Source organism: Pygocentrus nattereri, chromosome 30 (genome assembly GCF_015220715.1).
Source record: "Pygocentrus nattereri isolate fPygNat1 chromosome 30, fPygNat1.pri, whole genome shotgun sequence".
Lineage (NCBI taxonomy): Eukaryota > Metazoa > Chordata > Actinopteri > Characiformes > Serrasalmidae > Pygocentrus > Pygocentrus nattereri.
Window position 1 is genome coordinate 18186072 of NC_051240.1, and position 20232 is coordinate 18206303.

Here is a 20232-nt window from a genome sequence, read left to right on the forward strand (position 1 = left end):
TTTCCAAAAACTGTGGATCATCGGAGAGAAACAGGCGAAATGAGTGATAAACAGTTGAGATTTTGAGTCTTGCTTGTCAGAATGTTTAAATGTGGCGTGGTGAGTTGCTTCGTGAGTTGTGTCTATATTAAAACTACACTCTGAATGTGTTTTTGAGACGATGGAGGAAAAGATAATGGGAGATTTTAACGTTGGCTGATTTTTAAAAACAGTGTTAGGCCTTTTCTCACCTCTATTTCTTCGGAGTACAGAACTAACCTAGTACATGTTTACTCTGGACAGCTAAACTTGCTTGCGTTTTAGTGACACCCCCATTAAGCAGCCAACAGTGAGCAAGGTAAGCAGTTCTAGCGTGTTGTAATGCAGATGCAGTGTTATGCTCATGGTTTACTGAATTTATAAAGGAGTTTTATCAATTTGATCTTTTCCTGTCGCATCTGTATTTTACCATCGGTAACCACAGATAATAATTTTGATGTGAAAAGAAAAAAACATTGACTTGAAATTTCTTACTATCTAATAAACGCTATTGGGCAGATGCTGAATAACAAGAATGAACTATTTGAAACATAGTTGATATTCAATACTTCGCTCCAGTCCAGGTCTTCATAACGTTATACCAAAGGTATGGAATCTTTAGTAAGATATTTTGGGGAAGAAAAAAAGCCCAAATGATTTTGGTTGTGTTTACTTTTCCTAAGCTTTTCTGGAATCCATGTGTGATAAAGCTGGAAGCTGAAAACTCTCCCGACGGCTACGCTGGCAACACATTACCAAAACAGTTGTCCCTCTGAAAAACTATCACATCTCTGGAATGAGATTTACAGCTTGACATACAGATACCGATAATTTGTGAAAGTGTTCTACAACAAGGACGTGTGGCGTCACTGATGCGAGGCACCGCATTAAGGAAGCATCAAGTGCTGTTTGACCGATAACAGCACCCCCTTATGGAGAACTTTCAGCCTGCTGAATAGGAATGCACCGATATACGATATATTTTGGGCTGAAGAGGTTATCTGATATTTTTATGTACGTATCAGTCGATGCCTGTAGGGATTTCTGTAGGATTACAAACACTGTTACAATACATAAAATTGCAGTGTATTGTTGTGTATTCGAGAGACATCATCTAAATGTTATGCTCTTCCAGAACACAATAAATAAATAAACACTGGTTTGAAATATCAATCAAACCTAAACATCCAATCATTTTTAAAGCAATTATCTGCCAATACTGCTATGATGACGATATCATTGCGTAAGCCTACTGCTAAATGTATGTGAGCAAGTGTTACAAACAGTTCCATGAGGCATTTTTCTTCTATTTTCATTTTTTCCTTGAGATCTACGTATGACATTTATGTGGTTTTACATACCAAAAACAGTAATAATTCCTTTTATATGGCCATTTCCCAACCTGTCTTCATCCCTTAGAATCAAACAGGCTATTTTTGTTACTGGGACCGGTATATGTGAATGTCCTCTGAGCTGCCTGGCAGCCTTTTTTGTGCCTCATTCAAAAAGCAATTTGTGCTAAACACTCCTTCATCATGAATGAGTGTGGCTAAACTGCTGTAAGCTGAAATGGCAAATGTATGTAAATGCATTGGTTTTCATGATATCATGAAACAGTACATTCTACGTGTTTTTACAGCTTAATTTCCATATATGGACTGTATGGAGTGAGGAACGAATGCTAGGTTTTAATATTTAATATTAATATATAATATTATTTAACATTATTAATAAATGTTTACATATGGCAATAACAAGCGAGGAAAAATTAGTTTTCCAATGAACTGGGGCTTTTAATGTTCCCTTTTAATATACAGGGTGATTAAAAAAGATTCATCAAGATTTTTTTCAACGTGAGGTGCCTATAGGAACCAATCACAATCCAATTGTAAGAGGGGTTCATAAAGTTTCTAGCTGTCTGTGGAAAATGGCCCCTTCAGTCTGAGAGGAGCTGAGACCCCTGAGCAGAAAGCGTTCTGCGCTCTCCACTTCAATAAGAGCGAATCCGTCAGAACTGAGCAGCGGGATTTTCATCAGCAGTGAAGCTCCAACAGCTCAGCGCGTTTGTCATTGGTTCCACAGCATTGGATGATCTCCGAAATCACACTGAAAGAGCCATGAGTGCAGAGACACCTGACACGCTCAGTCCAGTCTGGGATGAGTTTGACTGTGGTGTTGATGTCGCTGTACAGCTGGAGGAGGTTCATACTGAGCACTTGTCAAACTGCATAATAAATTTTATGCTCTTTTACACCATTTACAGTTCACTGCATTGGTCTGTATTGATTTACAACGGAAATGAATCATTTTGAAATAAGATGAATCCTTTTGAATCACCCTGTATATTCCACATCAAGAGCTTGTCCCATATTTTTTGGACTGCAGAAAAAAATGAAAAATTGAACTGGGTTTGTTGAGCTATAATGAGCTAATCTGTAGTTATGAAGAGAGCTGAAGTGGGCTCAACCTGACTGTGTGTGATTGGAGGCTCATTCTGCAGGAGGTTAACTGTTGGAAATCAGCTGATGCTTCTGTGGTAATCGGCAATGCAAATGTGGCAGATGGATATGAGGTCTAAAAAAGCTGAAGTGTTCATTTAAGCACAGTTTCTGGGCCTGAATGTAATCTACCAGAGTGCAGCCTGGAACGTTCCTGAAGCAGCACTCGGAATTCTTTGTCTCTGAGCCTACCTGATATTGACGAATGTGCCGGTGGTGAGGTGGATCCTCTCAGCCAGGGTCTCCAGCAGACGAACCCCATCAAACAGAGAGAGGGGACTGCAGAAAGACATACGCTTTCACACACCACACACACAGACAGATAACCACTAACAGACTACACAAAGTACACACAACAGCCACCCACACAGACAGGCAGTCCACCTCGCCGTCTAATAGCTAATGTGTAGTGCTTTGATGCATGGAACAATCCAGATTCAAGACCAAACAAACCATGTAGACAAAACATCCAGTGTGTTACACTAAAACAGACATAAACGGACCCACAAACGTCACAGATGAGCATTCGGTTCAACACAAGTGTGGCAATGGTTGTACCTCTGGTTCGTAATGATGTATCCATAGTCCTCTTTGTATTTGGTTTGATTCTTTACTGGTGTTGCATTGGGGACTCCTTTCCACACCTTTTCCTCTCCCTTCCACCCCTCCTTCTCCTGTTTCAATGGGGCTGGAGGGCCCAGCACACTGGCCCCTTCTGTAATGTCGTTATTCTGCAAGGTGCCCTCAGGAGCCGGAGCGGGGGAGGAAGAGATGGCTGGGGTTGGAAGTTTTTCCACTACATGTTTCATCTTCCCCTCAGTGATTTTCATCTATTAAAGAGCAACATAGGATAAATCTGCTCAGTTACACTGTTGGTTTTTACTGAAAAAGCTCTTGTGGTCAGCCATTTCCTGCAGTCAGTGCATACACTGCCCTCTGCTGGCTATGCCATGCAGTAGCAATGAACTCAGCCACAGGAGCATCAGTAACAAATTGCTACCGCGGATCTGGCGTAATTCTTGTATAAATGAGCTTACCAGCTTTTGCGGGGCAGCTGAATCAGTATGATCTATGAGAAAGAAAAGATCAAAATGTTACTATCCTATCAATATACACAGATGTTTCTACGCTCATTGTCCACTTTATCAGCTCCACTGACTGTATAGCTGCTCTCTGTAGTTCTACAGTTACAGACTGTAGTCCATCTGTTTCTCTGATACTTTGTTAACCCCCTTTTACCCTGTTCTTCAGTGGTCAGGACCCCCATGGACCCTCACAGAGCAGGTACTGTTTGGGTGGTTGACCATTCTCAGCACTGCAGTGACACTGATGTGGTGGTGGTGTGTTAGTGTGTGTTGTGCTGGTCTGAGTGGATCAGACCAGAGTGGATCAGTCATAAAATTATGCCTGATCGGTGTGTACTCTAAAGCATGAGAGCAAGTGCTTGTCCTATATTTTTTGAACTCCAGAAAAAAACAAGCAGAAGCATGGTAATAAATCTTGAACTAGGTTTGTTGAGCTATATTGAGCTAATCTATAGTTTGCTAAGAGGAGCTGAAGCAGGCTCACCCTGATTGGGTGTGATTGGAGGCTCATTCTGCAGGAGGCCCAGCACTGCGAAGAGGCGCTCCATCTCTCCAGGGTTGAGATGAGCCAGGTCGAAGCCATGCTGCAGTAATAACTCATTCAGACTCTGCTGAGTGGGGTCTGCACACACAAGTCAACAAGTCACAGATTCAGACGATACTAGAAAATGTTTAAAGGCCTGCAAAGGCACATATGTACAGATTAAATTCAAGCTTCAAGACGGCGGCCGCTACTGTTTTTATCTATGCACCATGCTTTTGTGCTGATTTTTATAGATTATAGTACATCATACGGTGTCAGCGGTTACAAACACATCTATTTGAGCTTCTTTTGTACAGTGATAATTGGTTGGGTACACTGTAAAACCTGATGAGTAAAGACTAAGTAACCCCTATTAGTCCCACAATAGGGAAATTAACCCATCCGTGCAGTGAAACACCACATACGCTCTAGTGAACACACACACTAGGGGGCAATGAGCACACTCGCCTGGAGTGGTGGGCAGCCCTATCCGCAGCACCCAGGGAGCAGTTGGGAGTTAGGTGCCTTGCTCTAAGGGCACTTCAGCCATGTCCTGTCAGCTCAGGGGATCAAACCAGCGACCTTCCAATCACAAGGCTGGATCCCTGACCTCCAGCACACGACTGCCCTCGACTTATGATTTTTTACTTACATATAAAGCAATAGAATAACAACGACTAGTGTATAGTAACTGCATAAACTGCAAATTACTGTAACTGACTGGACTTCATTGACCTTTAAATCCAAATATATATATAAAATCAACAAGCAATTCATGAGTTTGAGGTGCTAAAGCAGAAAAAACACTGGAGCATGGTGGGAACCCTAGGAGTTCTCTAGGACCAAGGTTGGGAAATTGTGGTATAAGCACACTTCCCAACACTAACACACTCAGTTCACACTTACCATCAAACCTTCCATACTCCTTAGTGGTTTTCTTCTTCTCTAGCTGGCTGCTGACCTCCACATCCTGGGAAACGTAGTCCTTGCTGTAGTCCAGTGGAAAATCCAGACCCTGGAAGAAAGATGAAGAGGAGAGAGGTGTGGCCACCCTGTGGCGGGAGTCAGGTTGTGCAGGTGAAGAGAGAAGGAGAGACACCAGATCCTGAAGCAGTTGTGTGTCTCTATCCAGTGGGTGAGGACGTGATGCAGACCCCCTGGAGTGAGAAGAGGATGGTGGGTAGACGTCTCCCTCTACCAGGTTCAGAGAGCGTTCTTCTTCGTCCTGGTAACCGTACTGCACGGTGGGAGGATACAAACAGTGGTGGTGAACCCCTTGAACTCTAGGCTTATTTTGTTTTTAATCTTAAGACTTTTAATCAGTAACTACCAGGGACGGGTAGTGACTAATTATGTTTACTCATTTACATGTATGCAAGTAAACTATGTGTCAGGTGTACTTTAGAGCAAATTTCTCTGATTCCTGATTATATTTTTTTATTTAATTCTGTTCCGTTGATTTAGCAACTCTTGATTCAGCAAGTGCTTTTCTGTTGCCCACACCTCTCACTTTCAAGCTTTTAGCATTTTATTTTACACCACGATAATAAAGTGGCTGGTGAGTGTATAAACTCTTAGAGTTGAAGGAATGAATGAAAACGGTACAGAACGCTGACCTTCTGATAAGTAGGCCTGTAAGGCTCCAAGCTTTGCATGCGGAGGGTGGACTGGGGAGAATCAACAATCATGTAGTCCATGTAGTGCTGCAGTTTGGGGTTCAGCTGGTCTGTTGCCCCTCCATCAGACCTAGAGAGGATTGAGAGGATATGTTAAAAAAGGGTTTGGAGAGGGTGGGAGAGAGAAAGCAAGAAAAAAGTACACCAAGCAACTTGCCACCCCACAAAAATGATCATGCCCAATTTCAAAAAGAGGGCAGGACAAATGCTTTTTGTATTATACAGAAGTAGGTGGTGCCAATCCTTAGTACACTCTTGCGCCACCCTTAAATTTAAGCTATGTCACTAGGTGCTCTGCTTTTGGGGCATTGCTGAATACCACTTTACATAATAAGGCTGTCCAGGTGTTTATCATCCTGGCACAGGCCCTTTTGTTTAGTTGAGCATTTTAGGAATAAAAAAGACAAATTAGCATCATAAAAGCACACAAAACACAACAGAGCATCAGCAGTGGCTTTGGCTGTGGCACTGTTTGGTCAGTACTTTGCCTTTTAATGTTAGAATGCTGATTTCCACATTTCTCATGTCTTACTCAGAGGAGGGAGCGTTCTTGAGACCAGATGGCAGCGGGATCTTCGCAACTTTGCTTAGTTCCTTGTCGATGACTGATTGGGTAACGTCATCCTGCCAGGTCAGTCCTGCAGGAAAAAAAAATTGGAGAGAAGAAACAGTGGGGTCCAAAAATCTGAGACCTCTGGTTAAAATGCTTCTATTTTGCATTCCTTTATCATTTAATACACCATTTTCGCCGCAATAATATTATCATCATTAAACGTTCAGTAAAAAGCAGAATCTTTGAGTGTTTTACATTAATAGTGAATTTCTGAAGGCTCCATAAGTTTGATCAGTAGATAAAGTCTGAGATTCTTTTTGTTCAAAGGCCTTAATGTGAGCAATTTCACAAACGGGTCACTCTACAGAAATGTCCACTTTTTAAAATCTCTCCATAGGAGTCACTGGTGTTACTGGTCATCGTTGGTGTCACACATGATAAATGAAACACCAGAGACCTTTTTAACGAAAAATGAATTTTTATAAAATGTCTGGTAAAGAGCATCAAACCACATGTTGTCAATCATAGAGTGTTATTTTGTGTTATTGTGTTATTCTCTAAAAGTGATGTTTCCAGAGCAGATCACTGAAGAGACGCCGTCTGTTTATAGTTTAGAGCCCAGATTTGGGGAAAAACGGGTCGACTTTCAGTAGAAAAACAAAGTTCAGCTTCTTTTATTATAAGGGTTTAAAATGACATCACCGTCTATTAGACTGGAGAGAAGAGCTACAGCCTCACACGACGCCCAGCTTCTGATTAGCTTACGAAATGTGAAAGTTATGAAGAACGTGTGCATTTTGGAACCACCGATGGTTCCAAGAAGTTTAAGAGACTACATCACAAACGTAAAGTGGGTGTGGCTTAAAGCAAAAATGAGTTTGAGCTGCAAGAAGTTGTGTATTTACTGTCCATAGTGAAATACATACTAATCAAAAAGCACTGACGTTAATAACCTGTGCATGGTACGTAGTTTAGACAGCTAATAGACCATTGAACAAGCATGCTTATTGGCTTACAGGTGCTAATAAGACCGACTGCTTAGGTGCTGAATGACTGAATGGCTGCTACCATAAAAATATTGAATACTCAGACCTACTTGTGCATAGGCATTGCCTTTGCAGCATCGCATGGCCTGGTGGGGTTTATATTGAACTGTTTCTATGGCAACAAATACAAAGACTCAAAGCAAAGGAGCCTCTGCGGTAAGTCAATACTAAAGGGCGCTATTAAGTGAGGTAAGGATAAATAATCATTAGGAAAGTGTGTATGACTGACCTTCCTTCATGAGCATCTGTAGTAAAGACTGCAGTCTGTCCAACAAGGCTGCAGTCACCCTGTAGCGAAATCTGCCTTCCCGCTGCGCCAGGCACTGCCCGAACAACTCATCTGGGATGCACAGAAACAGCATGAGAGGGCACACAATTAAATGCAACGTCCACTCACTGGTCACTGTTTTAGATAGAAACACCTGCCATATAGCTCCGCTCACCTCATCATCCTTTAGACCTTCATCAGTGGTCAGATACTGACCACAGAACTGCTCTTGGCTGAATCGTTTTTGGGGGGTGGACCGCTTAATTGTTGGCGGCCTTTGTTTTGGATTGTGTTGCAAGTAACACAACAACCAGAATGTTGCAGTATTTCCTTTCACCTGATGGTGGCAGCAGCACCGTAAAATTACAGTGTAATACTCTAATTGGTAACACTGTGGTAACAAAGTTAGCTGAAGTTCAAGAGCCTTTCTTCTCTGATGTGACCTGCAGTTTCATTTACTGGATGACATTTAGTCAAGACTGCAGCTAGGAAGCTCAGACTTAACACTGGGAACCGGCAATTTTGGTGAGATGCATGTGCATCATATTTTATAAGACTACAAAGAATTTAATATAAATAAACATGTGACAAAGAAAAGACTTTACGATGAATATTCAGGAGAGAAACTAAAGCAGCTGCAGCTCCCCGAGTCTCACAGCACTGAGTTCTTATCAGAGCAAATTCAGCAGTTCAGTAAACGATGAGCAAATAAAAACGTAGCTATTTATGCTGTTTAATCTGCTCTTCTCGTATAATAACGTGATTTCTGAATCTACTTGCTGCATTTATTTGACATGTAAAGAACATTACCTAACAAAACCGGGTCTTGTCCCAGTATGTCGTACCTGGTACACCCCCACCGGGAGAGGTCCAGGGGCCATCTGGATCAGAAGCAGTGGCCTCACACACTAAATATTAATATATACACTATCATCACAGGGCAGATAAACAGGCATATGTTTAATCCAAGGGGCAATTTCGCATCGCCAATTGGTGGAACCAGAATTTCCAAGTAATTTTGGCCAGTTTCATTTGGGCCATTCATCATGAAATTGTTCCAACAGCAGCATTATGTATATAAATTGACTGGAAATTAGATAAATGAGGGTTGGCCACTAATTTTTTGCACAGCACATAGTATATAGTGTAAACATAGTGGACCTTTAAGTTAAATGAACCCTATGCAGTGGATAGTTAGTGTATGTACATTTTGGACCATTTAGTAGCCCCATACATGTGTGTGTGTGTGTGTGTATGTGTGTGTCTGTGTGTCTGTGCGTTTGTGTGTGTGTCTGTCTTTGTGTGTGTGTGTGTGTGTGTATGTGTGTGTGTGTGTGCGTGTATCTGTCTCTGTGCATATATGTGTGTGTGTGTGTGTGTATATGTGTCTGTGCGTGCATGTGTGTGCACTTGTGTGTGTGTGAGTAGTGAGTAGTACTGCCGTGTGTGCGATGATGATATGCTTTCAGATGCAAACACTCCTCTTGCGCTAAGGTAACTGCTCACATGTCTTTATGAGTCATTCTTACTCTTTCCTTGTACCTTGTCCTTCCTTCCCTCTCTCACCTCTTTCCCTTTACACAGAACCATGAAAGCGAGACGTTATGGTTGCCTGAGTGATGTCACGGTTGCCATAGAGACGGTGTAAGATCCTTGTCATTGGATAAGAGCAGGTGATAGTTAAAGGCTGTGTTTACATAAGCAGTGTTTACAGAAGCATTTCTGAAAAAAAAAAAAACTGCACAAAAAAAGAGCAAGTGGCAACTTCAAAATACATGCTAAAGGAAGACAAGCCACAAGAGTAGGACAGCATATCAAATAGATCCATAATTCCATGAAAGGCAAAATCTAAACAGAATGCATTGATTTATAAATATACTTTGACCTGTATTTGAACCAAAATGGTTCGATTTCAGAATGACTGTAAATATAAATTCATTCTGAAATTGAGGCCTGCAACACGTTGGGATCGGGGCAATTTAAGACTGCAAACACTGTGAAATGTTCAAAGAATTAAACATGTGACGCAATAATACTTGGATATAATAGGAGCATCCAGAAAAAGCCTAGTCCTTTGCTGGATGGGTTGAGGTTCGCCTCTTTGTCAAAAATAATCAGAGTGGAGGTGCTAGACTGACCTGTCCAGAACAGTCTCCCATTGAAAATGTGTGCTTCATTAAGCTCAAAATGCAATAATGAACGACCCCTACAGTTTCACTACTGACATGTATAACAGAAGAATGGCAAAAAAGGTCAAAACTGGATCAGTTTGTGTCGTCATTCCCCAAATGTTTGTAAAAGGAAAGGTGACGTACACAGTGGTGAACATGCTCCTGTCCCAACTTTTTTGGAATGTGTTGCAGGCTTCAAATTTGGAATGACTATATATTTATAAAAAAAAAATCATAAGCTACAATATTGTGTTTTTGTGGTATTTTCAATTAAATTCAATCACTAAATGGCTACTTACTGTTTTTATTAGCATTTCACATACTGTTCCAACTTTTATGGAATTGGGTTTGTATATCAAGAGGCCCTTATGATGGAAAACTTGATTTTATTATTATTTTTTTTAATAAACTATGTATTATGCACTATGCACTCTGTATTCTTTTGGCATCTGCCCATATTCATCCAAAAGACTGCCTGAAGTATGATTCTTCACTCTAGAGAAGGAGTCGAACACTCTGAGCCTGAACTGTTTTTACTCCTAGACAATTTCATTTCACAATAACAGCACTTACAGTTGTCTGGGGCAGATCTAGCAGGGCAAAAATTCCACTGACATGTGGCAGAGGTGGCATCTTTTGACAATAGAGTCATTGAGCTCTTCAGTACGACCCATTCTACTGCCAGCGTTTGTCTAAGGACATTGCAAGGCTAAATGTTTAATAAACCTGTTAGTAATGGGTGTGACTGAAACACCTGAACTCTGAGCTATTTCCATTCTTTGTCATATGGTGTATCTTGGGTTTTAAAAAGAAAAAGTATTTCTATTTTATCATTTAATTATTAATATTATTAATTAATGTGTTTTAAGCCCACTGCTAGACTGCCAGTAATAGATTACCAATACACATTTGTGTTTTAATCCATGAGATGGAGTTTGTATTAGGAATGGTCTGATAGGGTAGAGGATAACAGGCTCACTCTGCCTGCAGAAGAAAGGGGTTCTATCCCACCATTCAAACTGGAATAGAAAACATCATTACAATATGACCATAACAATACATGCCTAGAACATCGCTGTTGTCAGAGCAAAACCTCATATCCTCATTTTCGTTTTTCAGTTTTTGAAATAATTTGAAAATGTCTGTTCTCTTTTACACTTTGTGTCAATTTCATGAAGAACAGGAGAAAATAAACGGCACAAAATAACTTGGAAAAAACTCTGATTCCATTGACTTACATTAAAAGTAGAGTAGGTTTCATCCTTCTTCTGTAAAGTTACCATTTTGGAGATATGAGGTTTTGTTTTGACAACAGCAATATGCCAATTAGAGGCACTGAGCGAGATTTTTAACATTACATTCACCTGCCATTGTAAATTGCTGTAGATAAACCCGTATGGTAAACATGTAAGACTAGTCTGACAATTCGATCATTTTACTTGAAGTTTAAACTGCATTATAAATAAATAATAATACAATAGACAATTTTTTGGTTTATTTTTACTTTAAATAAATCATCACATTTGCTGGCATGTATTCTTGTGCTACTTGTTTCACTAAATGGTTTAAATGGTTAAAATCTTGAAATGCCCAACAGATCTGTCCATTGTTTTTTTTTCTTCCATGAATTAAAAAACAATATAATTAGTGACTAGTGATTAGTGATTAGTGGAACCAACCAATCAACCAGGCACTGTAAAACTCTGTAAAGCTCAACATGCAAGGTCCAATAATTGTTAATGCCCGTTAAAAGCTTTTAATCAGATAGACTGTCCTGAATAAAATGTCTTCTAATTTCTGTAAATGACCAAAAAAAGGCTCACGTGCACTGGGGTTAGCGCAAAACTTACATACTATTAGAAAACCCATCGGAGTGCTAGTAAAATAAGCATTATGATCGTGGCAGCAACACAGGAAGTTTGATTTATGTTCATTGAAATAGTCTGGCACTAGACATGCGAGCGTAACTTGACAGATCATGAGGTTTGCACACGTCACATCAACAGTATACGTGGTCAGCGCTCAGCTCAGATGCGTAGTTTGTTCAGCAAGTATTGATTAAGTATTGATTGTAATGTATTGTATTGTAGTGTAGTGTAGTGTAGTGTAGTGTATTGTAGTGTATTGTATTGTATTGTAGTGTATTGTATTGTAGTGTAGTGTAGTGTATTGTAGTGTAGTGTATTGTATTGTAGTGTAGTATACTGTAGTGTAGTGTATTGTATTGTAGTGTATCGTATTGTGGTGTAGTGTATTGTATTGTAGTGTATTGTATTGTAGTGTATTGTATTGTATTGTAGTGTATTGTATTGTAGTGTAATGTATTGTAGTGTATTGTATTGTAGTGTAGTGTATTGTATTGTATTGTCGTGTAGTGTAGTGTAGTGTATTGTAGTGTATTGTATTGTAGTGTAATGTATTGTAGTGTATTGTATTGTAGTGTAGTGTATTGTATTGTATTGTATTGTATTGTCGTGTAGTGTAGTGTAGTGTATTGTATTGTAGTGTATTGTATTGTATTGTATTGTATTGTATTGTAGTGTATTGTATTGTAGTGTAGTGTATTGTATTGTATTGTATTGTATTGTCGTGTAGTGTAGTGTAGTGTATTGTATTGTAGTGTATTGTATTGTAGTGTAGTGTAGTGTATTGTATTGTATTGTATTGTATTGTATTGTCGTGTAGTGTAGTGTAGTGTATTGTATTGTATTGTAGTGTAGTGTAGTGTATTGTATTGTATTGTCGTGTAGTGTAGTGTAGTGTATTGTAGTGTAGTGTAGTGTTGTGTAGTGTAGTGTAGTGTATTGTATTGTATTGTATTGTATTGTCGTGTAGTGTAGTGTAGTGTATTGTAGTGTAGTGTAGTGTTGTGTAGTGTAGTGTAGTGTAGTGTATTGTAGTGTAGTGTTGTGTTGTGTTGTGTAGTGTAGTGTATTGTATTGTAGTGTAGTGTAGTGTTGTGTTGTGTAGTGTAGTGTATTGTATTGTAGTGTAGTGTTGTGTAGTGTAGTGTAGTGTAGTGTAGTGTTGTGTAGTGTAGTGTATTGTATTGTAGTGTAGTGTTGTGTAGTGTAGTGTAGTGTAGTGTTGTGTAGTGTAGTGTATTGTATTGTAGTGTAGTGTTGTGTAGTGTAGTGTAGTGTAGTGTAGTGTTGTGTAGTGTAGTGTATTGTATTGTAGTGTAGTGTTGTGTAGTGTAGTGTAGTGTAGTGTAGTGTTGTGTAGTGTAGTGTAGGAACTCTGTTCCTTTTCTCTCTGTATCTACAGTCACTATTTGTTTCTAGGAGTATCTGAGCTCAGGACCGTCTTTCTCTCTAACCTACTGGTAACTAGCAAAGATACTTTCTCTGGAAAAACAAAGCACTTCTTGAAAGTCGCTCTGGATAAGAGCATCTGGTAAACGCTGTAAATGTAAATGTAACAGAGATAGCAGGGTGCATCATGCTATGTCATTCACATGTGCCTGTGTTATGATTTGAAATATTCTGTTTCATGTTATCCAAACAACTGAAATGATAGATAGATAGATAGATAGATAGATAGATAGATAGATAGATAGATAGATAGATAGATAGATAGATAGATAGCTTTTGTTACATAAAGCCACACAAAAGTCATACAATACAATAAAATGTAGGACATGGACCTTTAAAAATAAATAAACTGAGAAACAGAGCGAGGACAAGAGAAGACTAAATGGTACCGTGCAGTTACAAGCATACAGTTGTTTACAAAATGTACAAAAATGCACTGTACAGATCAGTTGAAATATGAATAAATCATGAACCCCGCAAACAAAACCTTGAAAAGTCTAACGCATGCATACTCACCATCCCAGCAGACCTGCTCACTCGAGCAAAGGCCTCCATCAAACAAACAGCCTGAGAGAGAGAGAGAGAGAGAGAGAGAGAGAGAGAGAGAGAGAGAGAGAGAGAGTTATAAAGGACAATGCAAGGAGCAATAAGAGAAAGGAAAAAAAGATAGACTGTGCGCGAGATGGAGCGAGACAGATAGCAGATGACACAGGTCTCTTAGTAACCGATAGTGAGGAGGCAGACCTCAGGTAATTGGCTCAGTGATGGCGATGAAATGCTGGGGTTTCAGGAGCGAGTGAGTGTGTATGTGTGTGTGATGTGACTTGATAATCGTTAGTGACCTTTAGGTCCGCACAAAATGAATAAAACTCCACATCACTGTCACAGTGCTAGACACTACAACTTCGATATAGCTCAGCACTACCAATGTAAGGCTAACAAATGTTAAAAGAAAGCAAAAACCCATTCAATACAAACACACTATGGACCTTTAGGGATCAGTAAAGTTGGTGAAATAATACAGTGAAGTGTTCTTCTATTTAAGCTTCAGTCAGAATTTTCCCTTTATCCTGCTGTATAAGCAGACTTATTCAGCTATTTGTTTTCAGATAAATCTTTTATTGATTTCTGAAACAATTACAGCATAAGGAGAAGAAAAAAATACAAAAACATATAGAGCAGTTTGACAGTAAGGTTAGGGAACCAGCTTTCGTCACTCCAGAGAACACGTCTCCACTGCTCTAGAGTCCAGTAGCGGCGCTTTACACCACTGCATTCCACGCTCTGCATTGAGCTTGGTGATGTAAGGCTTGGATGCAGCTGCTCGGCCATGGAAACCCATTCCATGAAGCTCTCTACGCTGTTCTTGAGCTGATCTGAAGGCCACATGAAGTTTGGAGGTCTGTAGTGATGGACTCTGCAGAAAGTTGGTGACCTCTGCGCACTATGACCCTCAGCATCCGCTGACCCCGCTCTGTCATTTTACGTGGCCGACCACTTCGTGGCTGAGTTGCTGTTGTTCCCAATCGCTTCCACTTTGTTATAATCCCACTGACAGTGGACTGTGGAATATTTACTAGCAAGGAAATTTCACGACTGGACTTGCTGCACAGGTGGCGTCCGATCACGGTACCACGCTGGAATTCACTGAGCTCCTGAGAGCGACCCATTCTTTCACTAATGTCTGTAGAAGCAGTCTGCAGGCCTAGGGGCTCGGCTTTATACACCTGTGGCCGTGGAAGTGACTGGAACACCTGAATTCAATGATTTGGATGGGTGAGTGAAAACTTTTGGAAATATATTGTAGGTTTTTCCAGGTGAAAAGTTCGTATTTGTATCTTTTCATAATCGAATGATTTAAAACAGACCAATAAAAAAAACCCTGGAGATTAGATGGTGTGTGTGGAGTCAGTACAACTTAGAAAATATCATTTCAATATATGATGGTAGAGTTATGTTCCCTGACTAAAAAGTACTGAGATGGAACCACCCTAGTGACAGGAGGGGAACTGCCCCAATGACAGTTTACTACCTTAACAGTTGTTGTTTTTTTTATGTAGCCAAGCTGCTCGTTTTTCCAGTGAGATGCAGATGGTGCTCTAGAAGCCCTCCACTCTCTAACAATCAATTTACAGCCTAGCACTAAAGCAGTGTGAGTCCAATCAGCCTCAGGGGGCTGCAGATCCGACAGAGCTGAAGGCTCCCTCGAGAAGCACAATCCATGTGAGAAGTGAATTTGTTTGCCCAGAATTTTCTCAGTACTGGATGTCAGACCAAAGACCTATGTATTAGGACACTTCCACATCAAGTGCCTGACTCCACAATGTCAAAAAGTGGCCCTGTCTAGTAGGCCGACTCTATATAGTCTAGACCATCAGCTCATGCGGCTCTTTTGATGCTTTGTTGCGGCTCCACAGCAGAATTCGATTTTTAGGTAAAAATAAAATAATCCTCCTTTGCAGTAAAATATAGCTCTGCTGATCATTATAACACAATTTTAACAATAAATGGTCTTAAATGTGTATATTTATAACTGCTAATTCACCCTTTAACCCTGAAGGTTGGTGTGCAGCTTGCTGGTCACCATAGCAACACAGACAACAACATTTAAAACAAACTTGGATGATTCGGAGACGTATGGACTTCCTTGCATTTATAAGCATAATCGGCGTCTGCCAGCCAAATTTTTTACGTTCCACCTTAAGTGGTGCAACAGTTAACTACATAGTTAGCTACCTTCTGGCTCCTCAAGCACCTTTTAAGGTGGAATGGGAAAATTCGCACAAGAAGCTGGTAAATGGGAAGCTGACTTCTGCCTCGTAAAAAGAAACTATTCTTTTTGAGGAAAAGATTCCTGTTAGAGATGCGAGAAAAGCAGCTATAGCTGAGCTAAAGCTTAAAGCAGAGTAAAGTTTTAGCCTAGACTAGGATATCAGCACCTAATACTGAGACATATTTAGAGCCAAGATGGTGAAACGTTACTCGAATAAAATGAACATGAAATGCTGTGGCTCCCAAGGCGGTTCGTTTTTTTTGTTGAGACTTGAAAAAATGGCTTTTCTTAACATTTGGGTTGTGACTCCTGGTCTAGATGGAGTCTAATACACTGTTCATGATTTCAAACTGAATGAATCGTGTCTTAAGCGTGTCTCTAGACATTTTCTTGGGGATCCTCAGAATCCAGTCCCACTCTGTTTGAATAAAAGCGGTATTAAGATCTGATACCCAGGCTGTCTTGAGAGAGGACTCTTTACTGTTATGGATTGAGTTAAGAATGGCATAATACATATCAGCCTAAGGGCCTTTAGCAAAGTGTTCCAGGATCTGATCAGAAATAATTGCCTCAGTAGGACAGACTGTCAAGGAGCCACAGGTCTACTTCAGTAGATGTCTTATCTGACAAAGTCTTCAGAATTGGATTTGAGGTGGATTAAATTGTTTAAGACAGTCAAAGGACTTTAATGAGTCACTGCAGTGTAGCCCACCTATTGTTTTAATGCCTCTTTGAAATCACTCTTTCCAAAAGAATGGGGATTTACCTTATTTATCCATTTTTAAATGCTCCAGGTGGATATTTGTACATCATAAATAAGAGCACCAGTATGAAAACTGGAATAATGCTGTGATGTGCTGATTGCTATTATGAGGATGATCTATATGCAAGGTTACGTTTGTCCAGTAATGTCCAGTACAGCCAATGTTAGATGGCTGTAATGCTAGAGGAAAGAGAACGGACGGTTTTTGCTCATATTTTTATACTCTCAAAATAAAATGTACACTTTGTTTGACTGTACACATTATTCTGAGTAGCTGTGTTGACCAGTGTGAGTGGTCCACTGGCAAATAACTGTAACTACAAAATGATAAACTTGCAATGACACATGGAAATATATCCTATTCTGTATGTATTTTATCCTATATACACATAGCAAAATAGTCCCCAAATAAAAACATTATCAACAATGTTATGTATACAGTATAAAAACGTAACATTGTAAATGAAATGTTCGGACTGCAGAAATTGCGCCCCCTGGTGCCTATCACCACCACTGCAAAGAAATCGGTTTCTCTACAATAAACGATTTCACAAACCACTCTAAAGGACGACTGAAATATACAGACGTTTTGTTGAAAAATCAGTGGAATTTCTCTCTGAAATGAGCATTTTTTCCTATAATATGTCAGTGTATTGCACTGCAAAGCCAGTTTCACAATAACAACAACAAACAGTATATTGTGCAGCCCTGGAGACCTTTAAGCTTTTCCACTACACAGAGAATCTCACTCTGACAACAAAGTGTGACTGACCACCTGCTGCAGTGCAAACCATCCGCATATCGAGGGCACGGTTCCACTCAGCATCCAATCTGCAGCCTGATCTGATTTGCATAGACAGTATGGGCTTATCAAGTTCTGTCAATCTTCTGCTACCACAGCAACAGACACATGGTCGCCATCCTGGAAAGAATCCGCAAGTGTTTGGTGTAAAACAAACAGAGACTGTTTGTTTTTTATCTCTCCTGTTTTCCATTATTGTAAAATGAAATGTGAAGTCCATGTCTCAAATCCTGAGAAACACACATCTCTCTAATATACACATATTATATACAATCATATATATATATATATATATATATATATATATATATATACACAGTACTGTGTGAAAGTTTTAGGCATCTAAGCAAATTTTTAAACAATTTACCTCAGGTGAGTTTATCACAATAAACATAAGAATAAAGTCATATTCATAATTCAAATAGAGTTCAAAGAATTTCTTGGGTCCATATTTTTCCTCGACACCTTCACAGCCGCCACAGAGGCTCGTTAACATCATCAATGACATCATGAGCTCAATTTACTGAGCACTGATTGGTCAAACCAGGAGCTGCTTTTTAACTACATATAATACTGGACTTCCTTCCTTTATTATTCATATATACACTCACTGGCGACTTTATTAGGTGCTAGTAAAAGGTTGGACCCCCTTTTTCCTTCAGAACTGTCTTAATTCTTAGTGTCACACTTTCAACAAGGTGTTGGAAACGTTCCTCAGAGATTCTGGTTGGTTATTTGAGTTCCTGTTGTCTTTCTATCATCTGGAACCAGTCTGCCCATTCTCCTCTGACCTCTCACATCAACAAGGCATTTTCATCCACACAACTGACCGCTCACTGGATATTTCCTCTTTTTCGGACCGTTCTCTGTGAACCCTAGAGATGGTTGAGCGTGAAAATCCCAGCAGATCAGCAGTTTCTGAAATACTCAGACCAGCCCGTCTGGCACCAACAACCACGCCACGTTCAAAGTCCCTTAAATCCCCTTTCTTGCCTGTTCTGATGCTCGGTCTGCACTTCAGCAAGTCGTCTTGACCACCTCTACACGCCTAAATGCATTGAGTTGCGGCCGTGTGATTGGCATTGGACAGGTGTACCTAATGAAGTGGCTGGTGAGTGTCTATATATATATATATATATATATATATATATATATATATATATATGTATGTATGTATATATATATAATCATTGTTAATTTTCTATAAATTTTCTTTATTCGAATATTAACACAGTAAAGTATCTGTGTGGTGAAGTTTTAATGACGGACCTGCCATCTGCCCCATCAGATAAACAGCACTTGAAGCTTCCGTCTTTGAGAGAGAGGAGAACATCAAGCTGCTTCAGATCTGAAAACATCCACAGGGGTTTCTGACCGTCCTTCCACTGTGAGAAGACCACTCAGCGCTTGTGGGTCTGAAAGGACGTGTAGCTGATCAAGAAGAACCTCACTGAGAAAAGGAGACGTACAAAAACGAAGAATATTTTGCACTAGAAAACTAAATCTGGACACAGACGAGACCTCAGCATGTGTTTGCTCTACAAAACACTCCACTACAAACGCAACCAACTTCTAAGACTGAACTTTGGAGGTATGGAAATCATCCCTGTCTTAATAAAGGAATGAAAACTGTGATGGATGCAAAAGGTGGACACGATAAACATACCACAATACTGGTACTGTGTTTAGTTGTTGAGGCTTCTGTGTCATTTTTCAAATCTAAGTTTTCTGCTTTTTTCTAACCCTGAAAAAATGAATAACTTGTACTTGGTCTTGGGCTCCTAAGTGGTGCGACCGTCTAAGCGTTGGCCATATCATCATAAGATTGCGAGTTCGATCCCTGGTGATGCCACAGCCATCCGTAGCCGGGAGTCCAAGAGAGCACAACTGGCCTCGCTCTCTGGTTGGGTACTTCCCCCATTACTCAAGGCGATGCTGGTCAGCGCATGCGTCTGTTAGCTGATGTAACAGATCTGGCCGTTGGCGCTTTCCTCTGAGCGCGTTCGGCTGTCCAATGACGTTGTGTGAGCAACAGTTTGAAAAGATGCGGTGGCTGGTTTCACAGGTCTTGGAGGAAGCCTGTGTTAGCCTTCACCCTCCTAGCGTTGGTAGTATTGTGTGATGGGGGGAGGCCTAACTAGCAGGTGGAATTGGAAATGACTAAATTGGGTAGAAAGTTGGGTAACCCCCCCTAATATGTTTCGCTGGTCCTGACGTTGTATGTTGTTTTCATGTTTTAGTCCTAAAAATGTAGGAAAACAAACACACATACACACACCATGCATAATTGAGTCAGAGCACTAAACGTGGTTATGAAAGTGGGAGTTTCCTGCTGATTTTCTCTCTCTTTAAGTCTGCAGAGGGAGCCTCCTCTGCTCCTTCTCTCCGGCTCTGCCGGGGCTTCCCGAGGGAGTGTGTGGATGTGTTTGGATGTGTGCGTGAGGGAAGGAGACCAAAAAGTGAGACAGAAAACACAAGAAAGCAAGACTTGTGTCGAAGAGAAGATGGGAAGACACACTGTGACGGAGGAGGTCATATGCAGTGACTCATCTCCAATATCCTCCTGCACAGGATGAGCATGAAATAATGAGAAACCACTTGGGACTCAGTCAGACAGTGAGACCTCGCTGAGCGCCCACACGCATCACCAGTCCAATATTTTCACTGGACTGTGTAGACCATCTTCTGTAGGCACAAGCGCCGCATGTTGCGTCCAACATTCGAGTCTGAATCACACTTAAA

At 40.4% G+C, this 20232-nt stretch overlaps 1 protein-coding gene across 2 annotated transcripts in view; it reads right to left on the reverse strand.

Moving 5' to 3' along the window:
- ptprnb (protein tyrosine phosphatase receptor type Nb) overlaps positions 1 to 20232 on the reverse strand; it is a 50400-nt gene that overhangs the window by 18942 nt on the left and 11226 nt on the right. The window contains exons 2-10 of one of the 2 annotated variants that reach the window (XM_017715205.2): positions 13669 to 13719; positions 7629 to 7739; positions 6333 to 6438; positions 5741 to 5870; positions 5031 to 5361; positions 4086 to 4223; positions 3554 to 3585; positions 3075 to 3346; positions 2709 to 2795 (exon numbers count right to left, since the gene is read on the reverse strand). In XM_017715205.2, the coding sequence (XP_017570694.1) occupies positions 2709 to 2795; positions 3075 to 3346; positions 3554 to 3585; positions 4086 to 4223; positions 5031 to 5361; positions 5741 to 5870; positions 6333 to 6438; positions 7629 to 7739; positions 13669 to 13719 (1258 nt within the window). The remainder of the gene's footprint in view (positions 1 to 2708; positions 2796 to 3074; positions 3347 to 3553; positions 3586 to 4085; positions 4224 to 5030; positions 5362 to 5740; positions 5871 to 6332; positions 6439 to 7628; positions 7740 to 13668; positions 13720 to 20232) is intronic. The other variant, XM_017715206.2, reaches the window with a different exon arrangement.